At 39.4% G+C, this 26,410-nt stretch overlaps 2 protein-coding genes across 3 annotated transcripts; both read right to left on the bottom strand.

Annotated features, from left to right (window-relative positions):
* Window positions 1-300: 300 nt before the first annotated feature.
* On the bottom strand, window positions 301-17,029 carry Htatsf1 (HIV-1 Tat specific factor 1). Of its 2 annotated transcripts, XM_021658314.2 has the most exons (10): window positions 16,820-17,029; window positions 16,383-16,624; window positions 14,176-14,356; window positions 13,787-13,834; window positions 13,234-13,388; window positions 10,944-11,107; window positions 10,317-10,416; window positions 5,804-5,893; window positions 4,881-5,018; window positions 301-1,812 (listed from the first exon to the last, which is right to left on the bottom strand). In XM_021658314.2, the coding sequence occupies exons 2-10, from the start codon at window positions 16,566-16,568 to the stop codon at window positions 628-630; spliced, it is 2,247 nt and encodes a 748-aa protein (XP_021513989.1). In that variant the 5' UTR covers window positions 16,569-16,624; window positions 16,820-17,029; the 3' UTR covers window positions 301-627. The 2 variants fall into 2 exon arrangements, with proteins under 2 accessions (XP_021513989.1, XP_021513990.1); XM_021658315.2 differs by lacking the exon at window positions 16,820-17,029 and having other exon boundaries at window positions 16,383-16,751.
* A 3,262-nt stretch (window positions 17,030-20,291) lies between these two features.
* On the bottom strand, window positions 20,292-26,011 carry Brs3 (bombesin receptor subtype 3). Its single transcript, XM_021658318.2, has 3 exons — window positions 25,467-26,011; window positions 23,516-23,867; window positions 20,292-22,110 (listed from the first exon to the last, which is right to left on the bottom strand). Exons 1-3 carry the CDS (start codon window positions 25,898-25,900, stop codon window positions 21,697-21,699), a joined length of 1,200 nt encoding a protein of 399 aa, XP_021513993.1. The 5' UTR covers window positions 25,901-26,011; the 3' UTR covers window positions 20,292-21,696.
* Between the last annotated feature and the right edge of the window lie 399 nt (window positions 26,012-26,410).

Below are 26,410 nucleotides of genomic sequence, written 5' to 3'. Positions count from 1 at the left end.
CTTTCTGGAGAGACATGATAAGTTCAGTTATCTAAATTGGTACAGTCCACCTCTGATCACCCATTTTCAATATCCAAAACTGCGAATCACATAGAATTCAGTTTTGCACATCCTGGTTTTAGTAGAAATAAACAGGTAACTTCCAAGGGTTGGGGGAGGGGATCTAAAATGTCATTTATTTTATGACTTCAGGACCATGTTGTGGTATATAATGGTGAAAGGTTATCCCAAGTAGTAACACAGCTGGAAAAAAGGGTGGTGGGAGAATTGATTTAAAATATAAGTTAACTCAAGTCCACATTTAAGTTTCCACATATTATCATTTTATTTTTCTTTCTGAATATCACAAACTCCAATTAGAGTACTTTAAAAATATTCTTTTGCATGCATTTAACAAATCCAATAAAACAACATGTATCCAGTTTACTTGCATTGTAATTATGAAGATTTAACTGAAGAACCAATAAACATATTTAAATCTATTGGTACAGGTGAGAGCAAAAACCTTCAAGACATTAGTCTGATGGTATCCTACCACTATGCACATGTTGATGTAATATTACTACTGACCCTGAAGCAAGGGCAAATGGAGATGCAGGGCTTTCCCTAAAGAGCAAGTGGAAAGGATTACATTTCCTCATCATCATCACTACTGAGGGCAAAGCTGCTATCTGTGGACTGAGACAAATCTTCCTTCACATTCCCCACAGTACCTCTCTTCGCTGAATCATCAAACAACTTCTCATTGGTAACTTCTTCCTCATCAAACAACTTCTCATTGGAATTATCTTCAAAAAGCTTGTCATTGGCATCTTCATCTTTCTTTACATCTATATCTTCTTCATCTTCCTTTTCATCTGAGTCATCGAAGACTTTTTCATCTGTGTCATCATCTTCCTCTTTGTCATCAGGATCTTCACAATCCTTTTCATCTGCTTCTTCTTCTTCTTCATCCTCATCAGAGTCATCATCAAAAACCCTTTCATATACAACTTCTTCCTCTTCTTCATTATTATCTTCTTCTTCTTCCTTTTCATCTGAGTCTTCCTCAAATTCTCTCTCAGACCCTTCCTCACCTAACACTCTTTCAGAGCCTTCATCAAATTCTGATTTGTCAGTGTCATTTTCTTCTGACTCTTTCTCAACATTTCCAAGGAACTCCTTGTCCAAGACACCCTGGTCAAAATCTTTTTTAACACCATTTTCTTCTAATTCTTTGTCAGAACCATCTTCAGATTGCTTTTCTGAGCAGTCTTCCTCAGATTCTTTCTCTGAGTCATTATCTTCTGATTCTTTCTTGAGGCTGTCTTCCCCATCAGACTCTCGGCTTGGGTCACTGTCTTCAGCCTCTTTTGCAAGGCCATTGCCTTTCTTTTTGAATTCTCTTTCACCACCATTCTCTTGAGGCTCCTTTTTAGGATTACCCACATCAAACTCACTCTTAGGGTGGCCTTCTTCACTCTCCCTCTTGGGGCAGCCCTCTTCACATTCTCTCTCATGGTTGCCCTCATCAGACCCACCTTGTTTAACAACTTTTTCAGAAGTATATCCTTCAAATTCTCCTCCATCTTCTGCATTTTTAAACTTATTTTCATCGATAGTTTCTTCAAATGCCATTCCAGTTGTAGCATCCTGATTACCCATATTAGACATGCTTCGGTGCTCTGAAAAATGCCTCACTCTGGAAGGCCCTGCCTTTTCTGAACCGGAGATGGAATCTGTACGCTGGAGGCCTCTGTTGGCCTCAGGAGCATTGAGATATGCCTCCCAGCCTCTCAGCCTTTCCTCTCTTTCTCTGGAGGTCTCCTCTACCTGTGTATGAACAGAACTAATGTTAAGATGAGTTTTAGGCAAAAAGAAGCAACAACCTCTCTGGTCATTTCTAATAATAACACGAGTACCCAGGTTCTGTAAAGCAACTTTTCTAAATCAACCCAGGCACTTCCTTTCCTTAGTCTCTAGTCTTTGACACCATATACCTTGGTTAAACAAACTTATACACAGTTAACCTTAAATAAGATCATATAAATATAAGCAAATACTGGTATATTAGTATTGCTGAAAGGTTTCATTTTCTATAACGTTACTAATTAAGCTCTGTCTATATTGTCTATAAGAAGAAAGGATCATTCTCTCCTTATCTCTTCACCACAGTACTTTAAGTCCTAGCTAGAGCAATAAGACCACTAAAGAAGATCAAGGGGATACAAATCAGAAACAAAGAAGTCAAAGTATCACTATTCACAGATGATATGATAGTATACATGAGTGATCCCAAAAATTCCACCAGAGAACTCTGGCAGCTGATAAACACCTTCAGCAAAGTGGCTGGATACAAAATTAACTAAAAAAAAAAAAAAAAAATCAGTAGCTCTTCTGTATACAAAAGACAAAATGGATGAGAAAGAAATTAGCGCAACAACTACCTTCACAATGCCCACAGATAACAAAGTATCTTGGTATAACCAAGCAAGTGAAAGACCTGTTTGAAAAAACTTTAAGTCTCTGAAGAAAGAAATTGAAAAAGATATCAGAAGGTGGAAAGATCTCCCATGCTCATGGATCAATAGGATTAACATAGTGAAAATGGCCATCCTGCCAAAATCAATCTACAGATTCAATGCAATTCCCATCAAAATACCAACACAATTCTTTATATACCTTAAAAGAACAATTCTCAATTTCATATGGAAAAACAAAACAAAACAAAACAAAAAATCCAGAATAGCTAAAACAATCCTATATAATAAAAGAGCTTCTGGAGGTATCTCCATCCCTGATCTCAAGCTGTACTATAGAGAAAGAGTAATAAAAACTGCATGGTACTGGCATAGAAGCAGAATGGTGGATCAATGGAATCGAATGGAAGACCCAGAAATAAACACACACACCTATGGATACTTGGTTTTTGACAAAAAAAAAAAAGCCAAAATCATACAATGGAAAAAAGACAGCATCTTCAACAAATAGTGTTGGTCTAACTTGAAGTCTATATGTAGAAAAATGCAAATAGATCCATATTTATCACCCTGCACAAAACTGAAGTCCAAGTGGATCAAGGACCTCAACATAAAACCATATACTCTAAACCTGTTAAAAGAAAAAGTGGGGAAGGGCCTTGAACTCATTGGCACAGGACACAACATCTTAAACAGAACACCAATAGCATAGGCTCTAAGATCAACAAGCAGTAAACGGGACCTCATAAAATTGAAAAGCTTCTGTAAAGCAAAGGACACTACAGTCTACAGACTGGGAAAGGATCTTTACCTGACAGAGGGCAACTATCTAGAACATACAAAGAACTCAAAAAGTTAAACACCAACAAGTCAAGTAAACCAATTAAAAATGGGGTACAGAACTAAATAGAGAATTCTCAATTGAGGAATATCGAATGGCAGAGAAACACTTAAAGAAATGGTCAAAGTCCTTAGTCATCAGGGAAATGCAACTCAAAACGACCCTGAGATTTCTCCTTATGCCCATCAGAATGGCTAAAATAAAAAAAAAATCAAGTGACAATACATGCTGGAGAGGATGTGGAGTAAGGGGAACCTTCCTCCACTGCTGGTGGGAATGTAAACTTGTACAACCACTTTGGAAATCAATCTGGTGCTTTCTCAGACAATTAGGAATAGTGCTTCCTCAAGATCCAACTATACCACTCCTAGCCATATATCCAAAATGTGCTCAACTATATAATAAGGACATTTGTTCAACCACATTTTCAGCAGCTTTATTCTTAATAGCCAGAATCTGGAAACAACCCAGATTTTCCTCAGCTGAGGAATGGATACAGAAATTGTGGTACATTTACACAATGGACTACTACTCTGCAATGAAAAACAAGGAAATCATGCAATTTTCAGGCAAATGGAAGGAACTAGAAAAGTTCATACTAAGTGGGGTATCCCAGAAGCAGAAAGACTCACTTATAAGTGGGTATTAGTCATATAATATAGGATAAACATACTAAAACTTGTACTCCTAAAGAAGCTAGGCAAGAAGGAGGACCCTAGGGAAGTTGCTCAATCCTCACTCAGAAAGTAAATGGGATAGACACTGGTAGTGGGAGAAAACAGAGAACAGGACAGGAACCTACCACAGAGGGCTTCTGAAAGACTCTGTCCAGAAGTGTATCAAAGCAGATGCTGAGACTTATAGCCAAACTTTGAGCAGAGTTCAGGGAATTTTATGAAAGAAGGGGGAGACCAAAAGACCTGGAGGGGACATGAGATCAATAGAACCAAAAATTCTGGCCCCAGGGATCTTTGCAAAGACCAATACTCTTAACCAAGGACTATGCATGGAGATAACCTAGACCCCTTGCTCACAGGCAACCCATGGCAGCTCTGTCTTTAAGTAGGTTCCCTAGTAATGGGAACAGGGACTGTCTCTGACATGAACTCAGTGGCTGGCTCATTTATCACCTCCACCTGGGGGGGAGCACAGCCTTACCAAGCCACAGAGGAAGACAATGCAGCCAGTCCTAATGAAACCTGATAGGCTAGGGTCAGATGGAAACGGAGGAGGACCTCCCCTATCAGTGGCCTGGGGGAGGGGCATAGTAGAAGAAAAGGGGAGAAGGGTGGGATTGGGAGGGGGTGAGGGAAGGGGCTACAGCTGGGATACAAAATGAATAAACTGTAATAAAAACAGAAGAAAGGATGAGGAATACTTTAATGTTCTTTTTTTATCATTCTCAGAAAGCCTCAAAGTTCTGACTTATAAACTGAGAAGTGATTATTTTTTTCTATCCTCTACTGCCAAACCACATTTACAAGATATATTATACATAACAGATTAAGCTAATCCCCACACTAGATCTGTAGTTGGCGATGCAATTTCCTGTGCCCTTCCTTGACAGCTGCAGAATTTACCTGATAATCTGTAGTCCCATCCCAGGCTTCAGCAGTGATCTGACGGCCACCAAACCACCTTCCATCAAGATTTTGAATACAACAATCAGCCTCCTCTGGCTCCCTGAAGGACACAGAGGCCACACCATCTGGGTGTCTCTAAAAAGAGAAGAGTAAGAAAGAATGAATGACAAGATTAAATGTGTGAAAGACACACATTTCCCAATACAGGTAGGGTCTCCCGACACGCTGAGCTAAATGACTTTATATCTCTCTTCCCTTTTCTCCCAGCCAGTGGTCAGCTGCTTCTTTAGCTTCATAGTGTCTAACAAGAACCAGTACAGTGTCCTTGCAAATGTTTCTGCTAATAATGTTATCAAAGAGGCAAGACCATGTGACTGTTAAGTGTGAACCGAGATCAGATTTGCCTTGGGACTAAAGCCTGCCTGTCAGGAGCTGAAGGAGCACCAAGAATGGTCTTTCATGTGAAAAGACTTGGCGTCTTTGTATGTAGGTCTCTTAGCTACCTACTTCAAAGGGTTCTGAGGACTGCAATGCATAACGCCCCTTGCAGCACACCAGCAATATACTGTAGTAAGGAATTCGTATTAGTTTTGGAAGTATAGGAAGAAATACAGAGCTTTTTTTTTTTTCCTTGACTGTGATCAGGTGAATAATTGAGAGAATAGCAAGAACTTTGAGAAAACTGATGCTCTATACATTTCTATCTACTTGCTCTCAATCTTAAGTCAGGAGGAAGGGAAATAAGCTCAGCATATCGAATCAAAGACTTGTCTTGTAAAGAGCGTTCACTGAACTCCTGCTGACAGACAGCAGGCCTGCAATATAAAAACAAAATCTAAAACCCAGGGCACTCTCAGTCACTTCCTCAGCTTGGAAGGAGGGGAGGTTTCAGCACTTACTTAGTCAAGCCACCAACTTACATCAAATAGAAGGAGCTTCCTAATCTGTCCAAACTTTGAACATTCTACTCGAAGGTCTTCTCTGATCTCATTAAGCACTAGTGGATCATCCTGCAAAAAACAAACATGTTTAGAGTTCCCTCCTTCTTCACTATTCAAGAACCAATTTATTACTGTGACAAATTTACACATGACAAACAGTGCTTTGCTTAAATTTAGGTACATCTGTCTGCAGACTATGGTAATGAAGGAAGGAATCAAAATAAAGTTAGGTGACTTTACTCACTGCTATTAATGCATATTTACTCTGAGAAAGAGGAAATGGACATACATGTGTGTGCGTGTGTTTTAAAAAAACACAGTAAAATATTTTTGTTGCTTTTCCACTGTGAAAAAACAACATTAAAGCACTGATAATCCCAGTGGTCTCTAGTTCAGGAGGATTCTCCTCCCTGAACTCTGGAAGAATTCAAGACTCCCAGTAACAATAAACAGACCTCCAAGCTTTGGGGCATGACATTTGTCAGAAATGAATGCTTCACCTCTGCACTACAGTGGCCTAGAGCTTCCCTTTTCCAAGATAATGCTTTAACCTAGCAAGCTCCACATGGAACTTCCTGATCTAAGCTTTTTTTTTTCTTTATTTTTTTTTATCAGTTACATTTTATTAACTCTGTATCCCAGCCGTGTCCCGATCCCTCATTCCCTCCCAGTCCCTCCCTCCCTCCCTCATCTCCACCGTGCCCCTTTCCAAGTCCACTGATAGGGGGGACCTCCTCCCCATTCATCTGATCCTGTTTTATCAGGCATCTTCAGGACTGGCTGCAAAGCCTTCCTCTGTGGCCTAACAGGACTGCTCCTCCCTTCGGGGATGGGGAGACCAAAGAGCCAGTCATTGAGTTCCTGTTAGAAATAGTCCTTGTTCCCCTCACTTTGGGAAACCAATTGGTTACTGAGCTACCACAGGCCTGATCTAAGCTTTACACTGACTAAGATGGTGGACAACGACCATGTGTGGTGACTACGTACGTCCTTTCCTTATAAAAAGTACTCTCCCTAGCTTCATCTTATTTTTTACTAAAGTTATAGAAATACTAAGCTTCATGTAGCTTCTCATATTGTATTGGACTATGCTGATATCCTCAAAAATCATGCCAGAGTTCTGATTCTTCATTTCTTGATATTCAAACTTTGTAGGCAAAATAGTTTGTCAGGGCTTAGAACTGAACATTAAATCCGCTGGCAGGTACATCAGAAAATTATCCTTCATTATTTACCCTGATATCAGAGAATAGGTTTACATATGCAACTTCTAACATTACTCAGGTATTTGGAAGAAAAACACTCCATCCTTCCAATATGGGTTCTTTTTGATACCTTGGGTAATCCAGCAAAGCTGTTTTTTTTTTTTTTTTTCTCTCAAAAGTTTATATGTTGGTGTCTGTTCTTTAGGGTCATAACCAGCCCTCAAATTAAACAGCCTTTAAAATTCCTTTCGAACTCTTCTGTCAAGAGTTATACAGCACACCAGGACTATGCCTGTAATCCAGCTCATGGGAAGTGGCAGGATTGTAAGTTTTAAGCCAGCCTGGGCAAGTAAAATCCTGTCTGCAAAACAAGAACTGAGAGAATGATAGAGCATCATAATAATCGTAGTTGTTCTATAGCTATATTACCCAATATAGTAGCCACAGGTGTCTTGTATAACTGAGATGAATCTTAATTGATTTTAGTAATAATTTGTGGCTAGGAGTCTACTTTACTTGACTACTATACTGACATGATTTGAGGTCCAGGTCCAAGTCCAGAAACCCTGACATCTCTCTTTTAACAGGCTCTCATCAAGATAGCAGGATCACTGGAAATCAGGCATCCCTGCAAATGAAGAGAGCATACACCAAGAACAATTTCCTTCCTTGCAAATTCTGAAGTTCACCACTGCCAGAAGAGACGTTCCTGCCACTCAATGTGGCATAACACTGGGAACAGAAACTTGCCCTGATTTACAAAGATGCTAAAAAGAAACCATGTTTTCCACTAGGCAATGGAAAGATGGGCTTGGAACTAACAGGGACCTCACTCATTCCTTTAATTATTCTTCACACAAAAAATAAGGGAAGCATTAGGGTAAAGTCAATGGTGGACTATATACTTGTTCAGCATGTACAAGGCCTATGTTAGATGCAAGCACCACAAAAATACTCAGTACATACTACTGCACGTCTACTCAAGTACTGAGCAGTGAAAAGCACAGTTCTGTTCACTAGAAATAATGCAGACAAAGCAAAGTCCTAGGTTCTTGGGGAGCTCATAAGGGTTTTCAGATGAAAATAAATGCTGTGAAGGCAAACCAAAACAGAAATATGAAAACTTTGTAACTTTAAAGCACCAGCTTAAAACGAAACAAGGATTTTTAGTATAGACATTTATTTACTTATTTGATATGTGTGCACACGCATGCCTAAAGATACCTTCAGAGGTGATACAACTTAAGAGAGTTGTTTCTCTCCTACTGCCATGTGGGTCCAAGGATCAAACTCAGGTGGTTGGGCTTGATGGTAAATACCTTTACTAACTGAATCATCTTGCTGGCTCTTGGACTCATTTTGAAAGACTCAGCCATTTATAAGTGTGAAACTTCTGTCTTAAAAAATATCCACCAGAAAGAATTTGTGATAGCTGGAAACAAATGTAGTGTTTGAGCTGGGAGTGGTGGCGTAGGGCTGTATTCTAGCATTCCAGGAGATGGAATCAAGAGGACTTTAAGTTTGAGGACTATCTGGACTACAAAGCAAAGGCCATCCAGAGCTACACAGTGAAGGTCCATCTCAAAAATAACTAAAAACCCTAGTAGTTTTTAAGGGACAAATAATATGGAATCTAGGAAAACCTAATTGTACGTAGCATGAGAGCTTTATTGGAAAAAGTTCTCCCAAGGCCAGAGGAAGAAGAACAGATGCAATTACAGATTTCTTGCAGAGGACCAGAAGCTCTGGATGAGGTTTACAATTGCTTCTTGTCTAAGTGGGAAAAATGTGTGTACAACACCTAATGAGTCAAGTACTCATTTCCCATGGGACATGAAAATAAGGCATTCTAGCAGCATATTCAGCGGATTTTATGCATTACTTTTAAAATTTCCTCTGGCAAGGACAACATTTCAAAAAGCAAATACAAATGGCCTACCTGTCTCAGTAAATCCAGCCTAAATTTAAAATCTACTAAGTGTAAAGTATACTTTACACCAGTGTAGCCTTCTTCACCTTTACAACATACAGAACACCTATTAGCCCAAAGCTTAGCAAAAGCATCTCAAAACCATCTGTTTTATCATACAGTGTTGAATAGCCCAGCTAGTTTACTGAATGCTGGCTAGGTACACTGTAGACTCTTGGTTGCTGACCCTCATGGCAAATGGCTGCTAGAGCACTGCATGCAGCTTGCAGCTGCTGCACCTAGTGTTGTGCGAAAGGATCATACCAAATGTCACTAGCCTGACAAATATCTAAAAGCCCAAAATGTGAATCATGGCTTGTATTGAATTCTCAGCTGCTGTCATGTCATTTAAAGTTGGAAAAACCTCAAGTCAGACCAGTGTTAAGTCAGAGACTGGCTATGTAGTATGTATTTATGATTTTCACCTGCACTCCATTATTACTCTACACCTAAAACAGCTGGTATATATTCCAAGAGTCTTCTGGATCTCAGAAGAGACACAAAGCAGCTTTAGAAATAGACTGCACAATCCATCTAATCATGAAAAGACATGAGGGTAGTTCAGCAATGAATTGTCCATTTTAAGGCCCTTGATAAGGTGCTAAATTGAAAATACCACTTGGACACTGTTGACAACATGAACAAGAACAACAAGATCATACAGAGGTTGCAACCAGAATGTTTCAAAATCTGAATTTTTTACATTATGAACATTTTTTCCTTGTGGGCAATGTGTTATCATTAATTCCAGAACCAGACAGCGAAAACAGGGTTGTTTTTCCACTACTGATAGTACGGATCCAAACTAGCACATGACATCAAGAGGCACAATGCAATGTAAGCTAGCTTGACAATTACTACTATTCCTTTAAAGCCTTTTTTGCTGTTTTGGGGATTTTGCATGGATATTAAAATATGGTCCTGAAAAAAAAACCTCCACTATTGGAAGATAAGATTTCTTCAAGGATCAAACTTTTATTAGTAACTCAACTGGTATTTTCCCCCAAAATCAGCTGCTTTTTATTTACTGAACTATACTACAAACCCACAAGCTGCTCCTGTCGATCTGATTTCAGATAGCAAGCAGCTGTGATTTGGGGCCACAGTATGACTATTAATACTCTTATCTGGGATACAATCAAAATAACACTGGAATAAACACAGGGAATTCTAAATACAGGTTGAGTCTTTGTTTCATTTTCCTATCCTACCCATGACTACATTAATACACCTTCCCAAAGATGGGGAATGGTAAGCTTTGAACCCTCCTGTAAGAAAATGTACCAGAATTTTTAGATGTTAAAACACCATTTCCTACCTCAAAATCCATTGGGTGAAACATATTTTTCAGGATGACAACTCGCTCGTGGCGCATCCGGGATGGTCCAGCTCTCCTCTCAGGTCTCCAATCCAATTGCCTAATGTAATAAAAAGTAACAGCAAACTGAAATCTGGGTTCAGATTTGTGGGAGAGAAAAAAAAAAGGATGGATGTAATCCTTTAGTGAGAGTTTAATAATAGTCATTATCTGATTCCAACATAGTTCCACAGAACTTCCTGAAGAAAAAAAAATTCCAGGCAGGGGGAAAATACACACTCAGTATCTGAACACCCCTCCCAGATATGTACTCCTTATCAAAGTAACTTGAGTCTCACTAGAACACTGCAGTTAGACTTCTAAAGTCTCCTAATGATTTAGTCTGTACAACTTTCAAGGAAGATGAAAAGATGAAGAGGCAACCCTTAGTGACCAGTGGAGGATTGTTTCCAGGACATACATCCCCAGCTGGACACGAAAACTCTTGGCCACAGAATACTAATACCTAATGAAATTCTTTTAGACTACTCTGTAGATGTGTTTGATGGAACAAAACTAAGTGCCTATTACTAAGAACATACTTTTAAATATTTATATGAAACTTTTCAAAAGAGAAAAAATACAAACTTCTGTTGCAGAGACAGCTTCTTCTTATAATCTTTGCACTTCTTCTTCTTTTTAGAGGCATCATATTCGCCCTTCAGCTGGAACTTTGCCACCTCGACATGCAATTTGTAGCCTCTAATTTCATCTTCATCCAAAAGTTTTAATGCAAGTTCCACAGATTCTTTCTTTATGAAGGTAAAATAAAATAGTCATTAAGTTGAGCATTGAAATAATACTTGAGGTTTTGATATAAACAATGTCAGCTACCTATTTCGGGATAAAGAATTCTAGAATATAAATCAGGAAATCTGTGTACAGAGCACGGGTATATACCTCAAGCACCCGTGTTAACTTAGGTAGTGACTTGTTCTCTAAATCCCCATTGCTCCCTCTGTTAAAAAAAAAAAAAAAAACTAAAATGGTATCTTCATCACAGGGTTCCTCACAAAACTATATGAAACAGCATATGAAAAAGTTATGGCATGGCATAACAGTAAGTGTTCAGTAAATTGGAACTGGAAGTATTACAGCCAGCCTTTAGTGTTCAGCTTTATCAAACTAAAATGTAGATCTGTAATAAGTAGAAGATAATTATTTAATGGCTTATATATTAAAATGCATTCATGGATTCTGGGCCCTACACAAACACAGTAGTTACCACCCTAACTCAAGGATTGTCCAAGATATAAAAGTCTGAGGCAAGCACAGAAGACTACTGACTTCAGCTGCTCAATAAGATAGGGATCCTGCAGTAAGGAACTTTATTTATTTATTTATTTTTAGGAACTTTATTTTTTAGAGTCCAGCTTATCAGCTTGACAACTTGTTACTTTCATGGGCCCTACGTTTTATATAAAAGTGTTTCACAGAACAATATTTAAAAAAACAAAAAACATCCAATCATGGAGCTGAAGAGATGGCTTGAGAGTTAAGAGCCCTTGCTGCTTCCCAGAGGACCCAAGTTCAGTTCCCAGAAACTATAATGGCTGGCTCACAAAAATCTATAACTGCAGCTCCATGGGATCCAACGTCTTTTTCTGGACTGTTAGGCAACAGCATTCAAGTGAATATATATGCACGCACAAACACACACCCATGTACACACATGTATACACATAAATAACTTTTAAAAATCCCATGAACATACTCCTCTTGTAAAAATTCACTTCACAGGTGTTTTAGTCATCTTTAGGCTGATAAAAGTCTCAAATCTTACAAACGAACACAGAAAACTACCATTCTAAATGATCATGTTAGGGTCCACTTACCCCATGTTGTTTAAGAAACACATTGAATTCTGATAATCCCAAACTTTGCCAGGTTAAGCCTACTTTCTTCTGATCCCATTGTACACTGTCCACTAATTACACGGCCATGATATTTATACTATGTTATCATTTTTTACTTTGATTTGTAGTTATTTTTTGTTTTGTGCCAGGCAGTAACTGCTAACATGTGCTCCTAAGGAGGCTGACCAGTGTTCCAGAAATGATAACTTGCCTTCATATGAAACAATACCAGTGCAATTTACAGTAACAAGAGCATACAAAATTCTGCAAATTTGCATTTTAATTCTCTTCTGTGGTGTTTAAAGCAGTAAGTATAATTCACCATTTTCTTTCCCATCTAATTTGAGGTTAGAAAAGTTTTTGTAAAGAGCCAGTCAATAAACAGTTCAGGTTTTGAGGATCAGAGGTTGATATTGCAACCACTCAATGCTACTGATGAAACACAAAAGTAGCCAGACACAAAGGTAAGTGAGCAAGTGGGATTATGTTCTGGCAAAACTTTATTTGCAAAAATAGGTGGCTGGCGAGACTTCGGGTAACCACATTCCAATTCATTCCAATATGCAAATAAAATGTCACTGGTTGTTTTTTTTTTCTCAGAATTTTAAACTGTTGATTATATGCAATGAAGAGATCTTTGCATTGAGATTTTTCGAAGAGAAGCCCCTCAATCATAAATTTATGTATCATGTTGACTTTATAGCAAACAGTTTCATAAAACAAGCAAATTATCCCCATGTTATTAAGTTGATTTTTGTTTTTTACTCCGTCTTACTTAATACTTCTTCTGTCTTATGTAGTTGCACCGTTAGTCAAGTATACTGTATAGAAGCAGTGATTTATATATAAAATCTAGAAGAGGTACTAGCATCACCTATGTACAATTATCATCTCAAAGTTCACTTTTCTCTATATTCTGATTGGGATGGTTCTTGGTTTAAGTTAGCATCTATAAACAATCCTAGCCCTAGTTCCTGAGTTAAAATTGGAGAGACAAGAGATGTATTTGACCAAATACCAACCTTTAGATAACAGCAAAGACCATCTCCTTTAAGATTTCCTTGATTATCTTTGTAAAGTTTGACCTTAAATTCTTCAGTCTGAGGATCTCTCATAATAATGCCAAATTTGGACATAAGCTGTATAAATTCATCCACTGTGATATCTGGAGGCAGACCTATAATTTCAGAGAACAGATAAAAGTAGAAGGTAAAAAGTTATTTAGTATTTTATCAACAAGAAACCTACAACTTGGGTAAGTACAAAGCTGATTTGTCTGAGTACAAAAACCTCCTATCTCTAAATCTGAAGGTCATTCATATTTTATATAAAAGATATATCAGAGTTATGCTATGCTTATGCTTCACTAAATCTGAATGAACAAACTGCTGTAAATTATCTAAGACAGGCATATAGAACAGCATGCAAAATTGCATAATTTTTCTTCATTCTGTACTAAGTAAATTCCTAGTTAACATAAACAGGTGACAAAACACACTAAAAACTATAAATTACTTAGCACAAAGTCTCAAAACTAAATGTCTCCAACCTTAAAACTTTATTAAAAAGAGATACCTGATACATATACATTGGTGTTTCTGTCTTCTTCAACATGGAACCATCCTAAAAATTAAAATGAAATAAATAAAATATTTGAAAGAAACAAGAATCACATTACGAAATTTCAGCAATGGCAGTTAAAACTTTGAGAATGTTCTCTTTATTTAAGAAGACTAAGACTAACCCCAGCTTCCAAAATACATAAACCTTTTTACTGAGAATTAGTTTTAAGGCTCTCTCTGAAAAAGAAAATGGCTCTCTTGATACTTCATGACTTTAAGCCTATCTTAAAGTGAAAACTTACATTATCATTCCTTCAATGATACTAAAATCCTCCAAAACCTATTCACACATTTTTCCTATCTCATTTTTAAATCCAGGTTTTGTAAGACAGAGCCACTTGCCTGATTCGGCCTTTCTCTTTTCTCCCCTCTTTTTGGGGTCAGAGGTTTCAGGGATTTCATTTTGTGGAGGTTCTTCTGCAATCATAGTGTTGGTGTCCTGGGAATTTGCAGTGGAACTGGATGCACCATCATTAGAAAATCCGTAATTAGCTTGATATGTAGCAATGAAATCTTCAGTGATCTAAATTGATAAGTCAACACACATGCAGATATGGTTACTTCAATTGTTGAAACTGTGGTATAGACTGTTAATATTCAGTTAATATTACCTAAAGCTTTAACAAGTGTTTATGCCACGGGTAGTTGTACTAATTAAAGTATAATTTGAGAATAGTCACCTTATATGGAAACTGTATAGTACGATAAAAAACAAAAGTACTCAAATTGCCAACCCAAGAAGTATGATAAATTTAAGTGATGACTTTTTCTAGTTTTTTATAAATTACTAATTCTCTATAGTATATTTGCTAAGGTAGCCAATACATAAAACAAGAGGAGTATCAAATAACAAGGCAACAAAACCAAAAGTCAACTCATAATCCAATCGCAGAATTTACCTTTGGGTGCACAGATACACAGAAAGATATAGGTACACTAAGACGTTTGTGTTTATTAATGAGGCTGGGAACTGTCAAACAAAATGCCTGCTTTAGTTCTAGCACTAATTCACGTTACTGTTTAGTGACAAAACAAACTAAAGACAAACCCAATATACACCCAACATCCTGGCTTTACAGGGGAATTCACTATTGCAAAAATCACTAAATGAAGTTATAAGTTCTATTTATCACTTTCAGGCACACATAAAAGTGGAGAAATTTTATGTGGGTCATGGTGGCACATACCTTTAATCCCAGCACTCGGGGCAGAGGGAGGATGTGAGTTAGATCTCTGTGAGTTTGAGGCCAGCCGGTATACATGGTAAGTTCTAGGACAGGCAGGGCTACACACAGAAACCCTGTCTCAAAGGGAGAAAAAATAAAGCCAGGTGCAGCGACACACACTCTGAAAGGCAGAGGCAGGTAGATCTCTGTGAGTCTGAAGCCAGCCTAGGCTACAGAGTGAGTCCAGGACAGCCACAGCTACACAGAGAAACCCTGTCTTGAAAAAACAAAAATAAAATAAAATAAAATAAAATAAAATAAAATAAAATAAAATTAAATTAAATTAAATAAAATTAAATAAATAAAATAAAAGGGCAGAAATTTTAGAACCCAAAGTTTAAAGGACTATATTTTTCAAAACATAAAAGATAAAGCTACGAAGCAACTGACTGTCAGACTATTAAAAGTACTCCAAAAGAAATCTCATCTACATTTAAGCCACACTTCAAAGTCTGGAAGTGGAACGGTAAATTTTTTACAATCTGTGAAGCTTGAAAGATGCACAAATACAAAATCAGAAAGAACAGGTGAAATAAGGAATTTTTGAACTAACAAGCCATCTACACAATGGAGAAAAGTTTTATGTAACTGGCTCTCAAATCACTTGGTGAGCTGTTAGTTTCCTTTGATGCCAAAGCTCCTATGAGGCTAAGACTAACAGGGTACTTTCACCAGAGAGTTTACAACACCAGGTTTAACACTAGCTGTTTTATTTCCATGTTGAAATGAAACACTTAGCAAGTCCCAAGTTCTCAAAACAAATGTCGATTTTTTTTTTCCATCCATTTTTTTCTGTGCATTTCTAGTCCTATTCCCGTGGTTAGACGGTTCAAACTTAAATGCTCTGGAAAAAAAATTTAGTAGAAAGATAAAACAAGATGCAAGGAAAGTTTACTCAGTGCGCGAGGTAAATGACTGCTTTCCCATACCCTAAATCAACAAGCTAGCTGTGATGCTAGTGGACACATTATGTACACTAAGTATCACTTAAGTTTGGTTATACAGGAGAAAACTGTTACTAATGAGTTTTTCTTGGTGTTTTTCCTCTTTGCAGTAAAAACATCAAGATAACAAGCAACTGTGACCTTCACACCTACAAAAAAAAATTAATAAGGCATAAAAAGAGCATAAGGCACCACACTAAGATTAATTTCCTTCATACACTGGTACTGCAATAGATCCGACAAATAGATAAGTCACCGATCACCAGCTCAAGCACCTAGTACTTCAGCAGAGCAAACATAAGTGGGGTGTGCCGCAAAGGTAGCTCCACGGAGCCCCAAAGACCCGCTCCGCAGTGGCACTCAAGCTACTCTTTCTTACCTTAGGGAACCAAGCCTTCTTATCAAGGTCCCACTCATAGGGAGTGTCATCCGGTGGTTGTCCCAAGGAATCGGCTTCTCCAATGGGCTCATTCTGGATGTCACTGCCCTTGGGGTCTCCGTACAATTCTTGCATTCGCAACTGCTCATCAAACTCATCATTCCCGCTTAAGTTGCTGCCACTCATGTTTCTTACTTAGCCCCAGAAACAGTGGTCAGGCAAGCGAAGCGGTCACAACGACTCTGGAAAGGAGCAGAGAAAGGGAGGTCTGTAAAGCTAAGAGCTCAGAACACACTGCAACCCCCGGCCCGCCTCCCCGCAGCGCCCCAGCAGTCCCTGGGAAGTCTTAAGCCGCACCGCCCTAACTCCGCCCCCACGCCCGCCCCCAACGCGCACGCACGCGCCTTGAGGCTGCCAGCGCGGTCGCCGCCACCCACCTGGCGGGCTCCGCGGGGCCTAGGCGCCACCGCACGGCCCAGGACGAAGCGGAAGCGCGCACGCGCACTGTCACCGCAGTGGCGGGCTCCGGAGGCGCCACAGCTTCCTCCCGCCACGTCAGAAAACGACTTGACAACGAAGTTCCCTCAGGCTGATGCAGGCGCCATTGTCCGCGCCTGGCAACGTAGCGGGTCGCGCTGACACGCCCACACTGGCGTCAAATGGTAGCGACGCTTGAGAGAACCAGGGGCGGGGCTCCGAAGGCGTGCTCCCGCCTCGAGGTCCATACTCACGGTACCTCACTTGGAGACACATCCTACAGAAATGCATGATGCCCCAGAAACCTTTGCCTCGGGGTGGGGGGGGGACTTTTATGCACTCCGGACGAGTTTTGCCCAAGCTATACCCTGAAAAGCGACGTGGGACTCTTCCGGGAGAGCTGGCGCTGGATGGGCTTTGCGGCAGCCGCCATCTTGGGGAGGTGGGTGGGACCGTGGGACAAGTTTCTCCCGCTTCGCGAAACCTTTGCGCCTCATTCATGGTAATCCCCGTCCCTGCGCAGGAGCAAAGTATTTACTTAGTCTTAAGTGTTTGAACTAGGGTGCACAGGGCTTTTGTTCATCTTGGGAACCCAAACACCTAACACGCTGTTTGGGGTCTAGTGAGGAATGAGTGTAGGAATGGTGGGCAAAGTCCCCATCACTTCCTTCCTACTACTTTATGCCTGTGGTACCACCCTCAGGCTGCAGTAGGTGAAGAGTAGCTTTTGCCTAAGGCTTACTGCAGTGTATCAGGTATTCCGGTTTGGAACTTGAAGCTTGACTGTAAAGATCCCCGTTTATAGGAGCTGAAGCATGTGGCTCTATTTCCTCTTAGGAAAGACTGCCCACTAAGTGCTCTAAGTAGAACTTTCCCCCGGTTGTTTCATGCACCCCCGAAAAGAGAGGGGGGCCATATTTTCAAAATAGGTATTTATTGAACTATTAAGTGCCAGGAATTGGGGAAACGTTCTGGAGCAACAGTCAAAGAATACAGGCACAAATTAAAGAAGAGTCAGTTATAGTTGGCGAAAAATACGGTTGCAGTACCACATGTTGGAGAGCAGCACTTATTTTGTTTGCAGCATCCTTTTATGCTCAAAACTTAGAAAATTCTAAAGAGCTTTTTTTGTATGTGGATTGCGTTTATCAACAAAATGTGTTGCTTGTAATGTTAACTATGCAAGTAAAATTTTAATTAATTCGTTAAAAGTACCAATGAACCCTCTGTGTAAACGTCAGTATTATAACCCAGACTTGACCATATGAATATGCTTCCCAGAAATTGCATTGATTCCGGTCACTTTTGTTTGTAAATACAGTAGTTGGAGTTGGGTTCTAGAACATCCTGACTCCTCACAGACCTCTCTGTGAATCTGATTTCAACCTTAACAGTGTTTTGAAAACAGTAGTTTTTGTTTTCAAACACATTCGTTTTTATGAATTTCTTGTTTTTAGTAGAACTATTAGAGAAATGAGTTTCTATGCATGCTATGGATTTTGTTAGATTCTTTTAAACATTGCCGACTAGTTCTTGCTTCCATCTGAAACTGGTATAGAGCTCTTTTCAGTAATTTGTTATTTCAGCTTCCATTTAATTCTGGACTATGTTTACAAGACAAGAGATACTGTACTACATGATTATTACTGCAGCACTACCACAAACAAATGGGCAACACCACCCCATGTCTTTACAAGCAAATGGGCAGTCCCACCCACCTCGTTACAAACAAATGGGCAAAAAGAAAAAAAAGGCCCTTTGTCTAGGTTCCATGTCACCAAGTCTGCTTTGCTCAAAAGCTTCATAAAAGCCTGAAGCAGGTCTCACTGGAGGTAGCATCACATTTTGCACTAGATTTGCCGGAACCAATTATCCTTTTGTCCCATAAAGTTTGAGCACAAACAGATGTAGAGTCAGGGTCAGAGAAGAATGAAAACAGGTACCTATTGAAGGTAAAAGGCCTTACAAGGGACTTCCGTGAAAAAGTTCCCCTACCTTTCTTACAAACTCTGCAAAGTTAAGGAACTGTACTAGGATATATTTATATCTCCTCTTGTTGAGGAGTTTTATTGGCCCCACATCTTGTAGTCTCTAAACTTAGTTGGGGCGGGGGATCCTTCTTACTAAAAAGTTGGTAGATATTCTACCTATGATCATATGAACTGCAGAAATTCCTTTAAAACTAAATTTGCTTACAGAAGGTATACAGTGTTGGGAAGCACTTTTTATTTCAACAACAAAGGTGTACATAACTCTGTTACTGTGTGTTTTAATATTCCATAGAGTATTGCTGTGATCTCTATCCTAAATTTTAGGCAAGGGAAGACATTTGGCAAAATTAGGACATGTTCACAATTTGTTTTGCATGTATCCATATCTCTTCCTAGCTAGAACCCTCTCTAAAGAAATGAAATACCTGCTGGACATGGTGCCTTACGTCTGTAATCCCAGCACTTGGGGAGGTAGAGGCAGGCAAATATCTGTGAGTTCCAGGCCAGCCAGAAAGAAAGAAAGTACAGGAAAAGAAATGAGGTGGATTGCTGTGAATTCAGTGCCAGCCTAGTCAACAATGCAAGTCCGGGACTAAGGTACACAGAGAAACTCTGTCTCCACGGGGAGATAGAGAGAGAGAGAGAGAGAGAGAAATGTAATTGTGGCTAGTATAGCCAATTGCAAAGCTAGCCCCAAGAAGAAAAATCAGTTATTTTCCCTAATAAAGACAAATGCCGAAGATTTAACTGCAATTTTATAGCTACAAAAGGGGAGGGAACTGATCCTAGAATGCTCAGAAGTTATTTTACGCACATTTCACCACTAGCTCATGCAGAGCTCTAGTTTTCTGAAATATGAAAATACTCTCTTGGTTTTTGTAGCCTAGTACTTTTAAAAATTATGATTCTAATTACTGATTCTGTGTATGAATACATATGTAAAGTATATTCCTCTATGTGTGTGTGTGCGCGCAGGTGCACATGCATGGGAGGATGCCGTGTATTTTATCACTCTACCTTACTCCCCTTGAGGTAAGGTGCATTGCTGAACACAGAACTTATAGTTTACTATTTGTTTGTTTGTTGCAGCTAGGCTAGCAGCCAGCAAGTGCCAGCAATCCTATTGGTTCAGCCCCATTCAGTGCTGTAATTGCAGGTGTGTGTAAGACTACACCTGGCTTGTGGGTGCTGGAATCCAAAATCTGGTCCTCATGCTTGCACAGGAAGCATTCGTAACTGCTGAGATCTCCCTCAAGCCCATAGCCTGGTACATTTATAAAATTGTTTCTCAAGTGTTAGACTCAGGAGAGTAGATATATAACATTTTTAATTAAGGAAAATAAAATAATGTATGGTTTTGTGTTTTAAAAATAATGTCTTGGAATTGAAATATATTCTTATATTTTGTCAATTTTCTAGCATAAAAAATTACACAGACATTCAAATTTTATTTATTTATTTTCTCACCACCAGATGTTTTACAACAATTTTGCTCACTTTTAAACAATGTTAATACAATATTAGCACCCCCAACTTTAACTAAGCCAATTTTAAGGGCATTTAAAGCCCTGTGTTAATCTATGCCCCCCCCATTTTGAGCCACATAATTAGCAGAAGTTCACAATAGCACAAGTCATTTAAAGCTCAAAAATACCAAAAGCACTTTCAAAAAAAAAAAACAAGTTTTTAAAAATTCAAATGTAACTATGCCAAAGATAAGCTTCAATTTACTTCAAGAATACATTTTCTGAAAGCACAAATTTAAATCTGACAAATCTAGTGACTACAAAGACTTTTTTCCCAGTTACAGTTACTAAGCTTATTTTCGTTAGCAAGTTGGAGCAGAGGATAGAAAGTCAGAGCCTTCTGTCTGACTTTTAGAAACAGAGATGAGCTCTAGGACTTACGCACCCATCAAGTTGAGTAAAATCAAGCAGGTAGATGATCCAATAATGCTTGCGTAGCCAGGTGTTGGAGATTCCGTGTGGCAATTCTGCAAGTTTTTAGAAAGAGGGCGCTGCTCACCCAAATGAAATGAGCTTCCTTAGAGGAAAGAATTTCAGAGAGTGGCAGCTTAGAAACTTGAACAGGAATCTTCCTCTGGGGCCCGTGGTCACACTAACACTGTAGCCTCCTGTCTGGCCTGTGAATAAGACAAATTCCTCACAACATTTGTGAGACATGGCTTTGCCTAGTTATTAATCAATGGCAGTAGAATTACATAAAGTCAGGATGTGTTGACCCGATGTGGGAAGCACCCTGCCCCAGATGCAGCACTTACACCCTCAGATTCTCAAGCGTTTGCGTCTCAATTGCAAGGTTTCTTGGAATGGAATGGTGACTGAAGGAAAAGGGCAGTCACTCTGTGAAAGTGTGTGTGTGTGTGTGTATTTACAAAACACCACAAGAGATGTTTTATCTCTTTTTGGTCTAATTTACAGAGTAGAATCCCTAGATTTACAGCATATAATATACACAAACACTATTTTATGATAACCACACAAATACATGAGAGATAAGGAGCATCCAAGATGGGGAATCCAATTGGATTTTTAAACTTATCTTGTTTGTTTACCACCACCCGCCTATAGAGCCATCTTCACCATTGACTGGCATTTCCAGCCCTGTTTTTCTCTACTCAGTGGGCTTCATTGTATTCAGAAAACCCAAACGGCATTACTGTTTGCACCTTGAAGAAAATGATAGTTTGTCTTTTACTTACAGGAAAATTCATTCTGAAAACTTTAACACAATACATGAACAGCAAAAACCCAGACACTGTACTATGCACAGCTTAAAGCTGGATACACACAAAGGGACTAAAAATCATTTTTTTAATGGAAAATCTAAACTTTGTCCTCTGCCTTCTTGGTGCTACAGCCACTGAACAGGGTCACACTAATATCAGACACCTGTGTGCTCCCAGTAGCTGGGACCCGCCCTATCACAGTGAGATTGTCAAGAGGATTGTCACCAAGAGAAGTCTCAGGCTGTTCTGCTTTGAAGCAGCAGAGCTGAGCTTTAAAGTGCTTCTGGAAGGTCTTGCTCAACCAGTAAAGAGCAAAGGGGTTTACACAGGAATTACTGAAAGCCAGTACTCGAGAAAATACAGTGACAATAAAAGGAATGTCAGTGGGCTCCTCATAGCTTCGGTAAGTGAACGAGTGATAGAGATACAGGAGGTGATTCGGCAACCAGCAGATAGCGAACAGAGCCACCAGCACCAATACTGTTTTGGCAATTCTCTTCCGGGATTCAATCTATAGGGGGAGAAAATTGTGCACACACATAAAAAAAATTCATTTATCTGGCAGAAATTTAAAAAAATACCATCCTCTAGATTGACATAGGAATTTACAGTTAACAAGCTGGCCTCCCTTTGAACACATACTTGTGAGCTAACTGGCTGGGACACATGGGAAGTCTGCCTGTGGATACAGAATATGACAAGTTAATTGGCATGCTAACCTGTGATCTTGGTCTCATTAACTCTCATTCTGAGGCCTCCCACCGTCCTTGGATGCTGAGATACTCTAGTTAACTCAAGCAGTGCTGTGGAATCCCCAGTGATTTAATTTTACTAAAATGAGTGATACTATTCAGAGCACCTTTCATTGCATCCACAGAGGCTGACAGGTGCGAACAGTCTTCTGCAGTAAAAGAAAGTTGTCAGGTTGGCACTAAAGTTGTTTTTAATCTATAGGGATTTGAATCATGTAGGCAGAGGGAAAAAAACAAAATGTGCCATCCATCATATATGAGAATGCTCCTATCCACCTCTGTTAGCACAAGAGATGCACCTAGTAGAGCCACAGACAGAACAAAGAAAACTGGACCACATGGACACTAAGTATATAGCTTATATAGCTTCAGGCTCATGAGCACAGCTATTCAACTGGTAAACTGCAAAAAGGAATACTTCTCTCGCCCCTCTCTTCTTCTTCCCTCTCTGTAAAGTGCACTTCTTCCCTGTTCTCTGGGATGGAAGCCTTCTGGACCACCAATCAAACAGCACAATGTTTGGTATCATCCTTTCATCTTCTACAGATTTATGAAAGGAGAGCATGCCTAACTTCAGCAACAGTCCTTTGTATGAGTCACTGTGTTCTCTTGCCATGGCCACTTCATTCCACTCTACTCAGATCTCAGGTTGTTCATCTGTGTAGAAACAGTTTGGATTGAGTAATGTGATGAATCTTGCCAGTTTTCCCATTCTGTGACGTTACACTGCTTCATGACCCTTGCTAAAGCAAATAATGCTTTGCTATATAATCTCACATTATTCAGATTCCCTTACTGGTCTATAAGATAAAGAGCTTGGGCTGATCTCACACTTCCGCTACTCTGTCTATAATGCTAATAGTCTCACCACCGATTGAATGCAGAGTACCATCAGGAACTATGCTAGGAAGTTGATCTATGTCATTTAGTCCTCTTCATTTTACAGATAAAGAGATTGGGACTCAGGTCAAATAACTTGCTCAGCATTGCTCAGTGTGTGATAAATTTCAGACTGAAATGAGAGGCTGTCCTCACACCAACAGATGTAGACTGTGACTTGATCTGTACACAGGTAAAGGCAGTGTAGCTCAGTGAAAACTGCTTGGGGAGGAGGCTCACCTCTAAATTCAGGGTGTGTTTTCAGGAGTGCCGAGTTATACATACCTGCTTTCGGGCATGGCTTTGTTCCTCAGTAGGTATATTCAAGGTGCTTTTGTAAAGAGTCCTGGCAATCAAAGAATAATAGACAGAGATAATCGAGAGTGGGATAATGTAGAACACTAAGAAACACAACAGAGAATGGATTTCTTGCAAGAGCCTCTCAGAGACAGGGTAGGAGTTACAAGATTCAAATGTGACATTTCTGTTAGGATCTCGGAAAGTGTATACATTTGAGAATACAGCCTCTGGCACAGCAAATATCATAGACATGATCCAGATGCCACCAGCTTTTGCACAAGTCTTCAGAACAGCATTGGAGGGCTGTCGCTCAAGTGGCTTCACGACCGCTTTGTATCTAGAAACACATAATCACAAGCAGAGTTGAAAAATCAGTGATATGTGTGACTTTAGCAATCATCCAAATCTTCCTTCTTTCCAGTCATAGAGAACCAACTAGAACTGACTGGGGTTCAAAAAATACAGAATATACCCAGTGATTTTACTTATGGTAATTAGCATGTCCCTTATTCACTCCTATGAGACGTTCCAGACCTGCAATTTTATAATTTTCTGACCCTTTCATTAGGACAAATATTTTCAGCGTGTGATTTGAGAATAATTCACCACCTATGTGTTGCCATAAGTATCTCGAAGAAGTCCTGTATGTGTAAGTGACTCATGTTAATCAAATTAATTCTCCTGGACAAAGTCTTCAGTCTTCCTAGAAAAGATTTCCAACAGGAAGAAGCAGAGAGCTCATGTTTTCCAATTCGTAAGGGCTACTTCATTCCCTAAGTTGATGGATTAATGGGGACATGAAGATAAAATCAGAAATTGAGCCCAGGCAATTGTGCTTCTTCTTTTGGACAGAGGAGGAAACTCTTTAGCCTCTGTGGGAGTCAGCCCTTAAGAAGAATATGGACCAATAAAAGCAACAGCAGCAACATACAATAACAACAATACTACTACTACTACTGATGATGACGACACAGAGAAAGCTTCTGTTCTTTTTAGATTCCAGCATCTAAAGCTAGTCCTGCCAATACTGCTGGGCATTGATTACCTACAGGTTCTTATGAATTTTTTTTTTTCTTATGAAATTTTTAAAGCACTACCTTTGATATTTGGAGACTCAGTTTTTCATGCTTTTGCAGTTATTCTGCAATAGGTATTCTACGCAGGAAAACAGAGTATTCAAACTAAAAACACCCTAACCAAAAAACAAAACAAACAAACAAACAAAAACCCCAACTCTCTGACAGTGAGACTGCTTCACATGCTATAGCCACAGGACTCTAAAAGTCCATCAGAATAAGTTTACTTCTCTAGGAATGATAATGTCACCACATGCTTACAGAGAAAACAAATAGAATTAAATGATGACATGACACTGAACTGCTAGGGAGCTGAAAACCTTACTGTTTCCTTCTGATTAGATAATACGGGACTTTCAAATAAATTAGATGCATCTTATCACTTTACCATCCTTCTGGTATGTGATAATGCATACACGGTCCATTTCACACATATGCCAATGTTTTCGTGTTGACTCTGTTATACCACTAGGCTGCACTAATGTATAAAGCATGAGTATTTTTCTTTGTACCTGCAACAATTTGCCTGACTTAATAAGCCGGAGGAAAATAAAAACACCGTTCACTGTTCCTTCAAGCAAACAATTACATTTCAAAGAAATGAAATCTCCACCCAAAGCACATATTTTTCAAGCACTCTTCAGATGCTAACAGAAAAAAATTAACATCTTTACTCTAACTTTTATTTTAAAATCCTACCGTCTTTTTCTGATTTTACATTTAGGTTACAGAGTGTGAGAAAAGCAACCGGTAGCCAGTAAATGCTAAGCACAAGCTTTTCTTTCTTTCTTCTTCTTCTTTTTTTTTTCTCTTTACCTAATTTCACATCCCAGCAAATAGAACAGAGAAAAGAAACTCACCTGTCAGCACTGAGAATTGTTAGCGTGAACACTGACACACCGACAGAAGTGAGCCGGATGAAGGAAAGCACTTTACAACCGATCTTTCCAAACAGCCATCCTTCTGCTAGGTAGTGGGTTGCATCCACGGGCACACACGTCAGCAGAAGCAACAGATCTCCGAAAGCCAAGCTGGTGATGAAAATATTTGGAACTGTTTGCATGGATTTCGTCTTGAAAAAGACTTTGATGAGGATAGCATTTCCGAGGATGCCCACTGAAATGATCACAGCATAAGTGATATAGATGGCACACAGTGCTTCTAGTCCTGGAGAGTTGTCTCCGGTCCATCCTTTTTGAGTGGTATCGTTGGAGGCAACAGAGCTTGATGCTTCTGTGTCATTTGTGATGGAAATTAAAGTCTGGTTAGTTGAGTGAGGCTGCCTTTGAGACATGTCTCCTTCACTACCTCTTCTCTGCTCAGTTCAAATGGAGTTAGTTGACTGTCACGTCTAGTGCCTCCGTCTAGTAATGAGGTGGTGTCAGGAGAACAGAACAGAACGGAATGGGAAGAAAACCAAAGACATCCGGCTACTCCTTCCCTTTAGTTGTTCTGGTGTCTCCCAGCATGCTTGGCTAAGCGCTTACAGATCTGGCACCAGGAAGTGGGAGGTGGAGGATGGACGAGTCTCATTGGCATTCTTATGACATAAGATGAGGAAGGGGGCTGAAGAAATGCCTGCATTTGCTTTTCCCTTTGGGAGGTGGGTAGTCCTTTGAATAAATAGGTTTATTAGGCCACCTAATTGTTTATTAGAATCACCTGTGTCTTAGTTTCTACCCAGCAAGGTCTAGATAGATCTTATTGAATTAAAAAAAATAAAAGAATAAAAAAAACAGGCTCACCATCCCCCATCACATAGTGATCTAATACACTCTCTTTTATATGACAAATAAGGATGGAT

The sequence above is a fragment of the Meriones unguiculatus genome, chromosome X (assembly GCF_030254825.1).
Source record: "Meriones unguiculatus strain TT.TT164.6M chromosome X, Bangor_MerUng_6.1, whole genome shotgun sequence".
NCBI classification, from domain to species: domain Eukaryota; kingdom Metazoa; phylum Chordata; class Mammalia; order Rodentia; family Muridae; genus Meriones; species Meriones unguiculatus.
Note: the sequence above shows the minus strand (reverse complement) of the source record. Positions and strands in the feature narration are given on the sequence as shown.

Excerpts from the sequence above, each read along its gene's own strand:
- Brs3 (XM_021658318.2), bottom strand. The coding sequence starts at position 25,900 with ATGTCTCAAAGGCAGCCTCACTCAACTAACCAGACTTTAATTTCCATC. Across the intron at positions 23,868-25,466 it reads ACAATTCTCAGTGCTGACAG|ATACAAAGCGGTCGTGAAGC; the intron begins GTGAGTTTCTTT and ends ATGTGTTTCTAG. Across the intron at positions 22,111-23,515 it reads AAAGCCATGCCCGAAAGCAG|ATTGAATCCCGGAAGAGAAT; the intron begins GTATGTATAACT and ends CTCCCCCTATAG.
- Htatsf1 (XM_021658314.2), bottom strand. The coding sequence starts at position 16,568 with ATGAGTGGCAGCAACTTAAGCGGGAATGATGAGTTTGATGAGCAGTTG. Across the intron at positions 13,389-13,786 it reads CACCAATGTATATGTATCAG|GTCTGCCTCCAGATATCACA; the intron begins GTATCTCTTTTT and ends CTGAAATTATAG. Across the intron at positions 1,813-4,880 it reads ATGGGACTACAGATTATCAG|GTAGAGGAGACCTCCAGAGA; the intron begins GTAAATTCTGCA and ends GTTCATACACAG.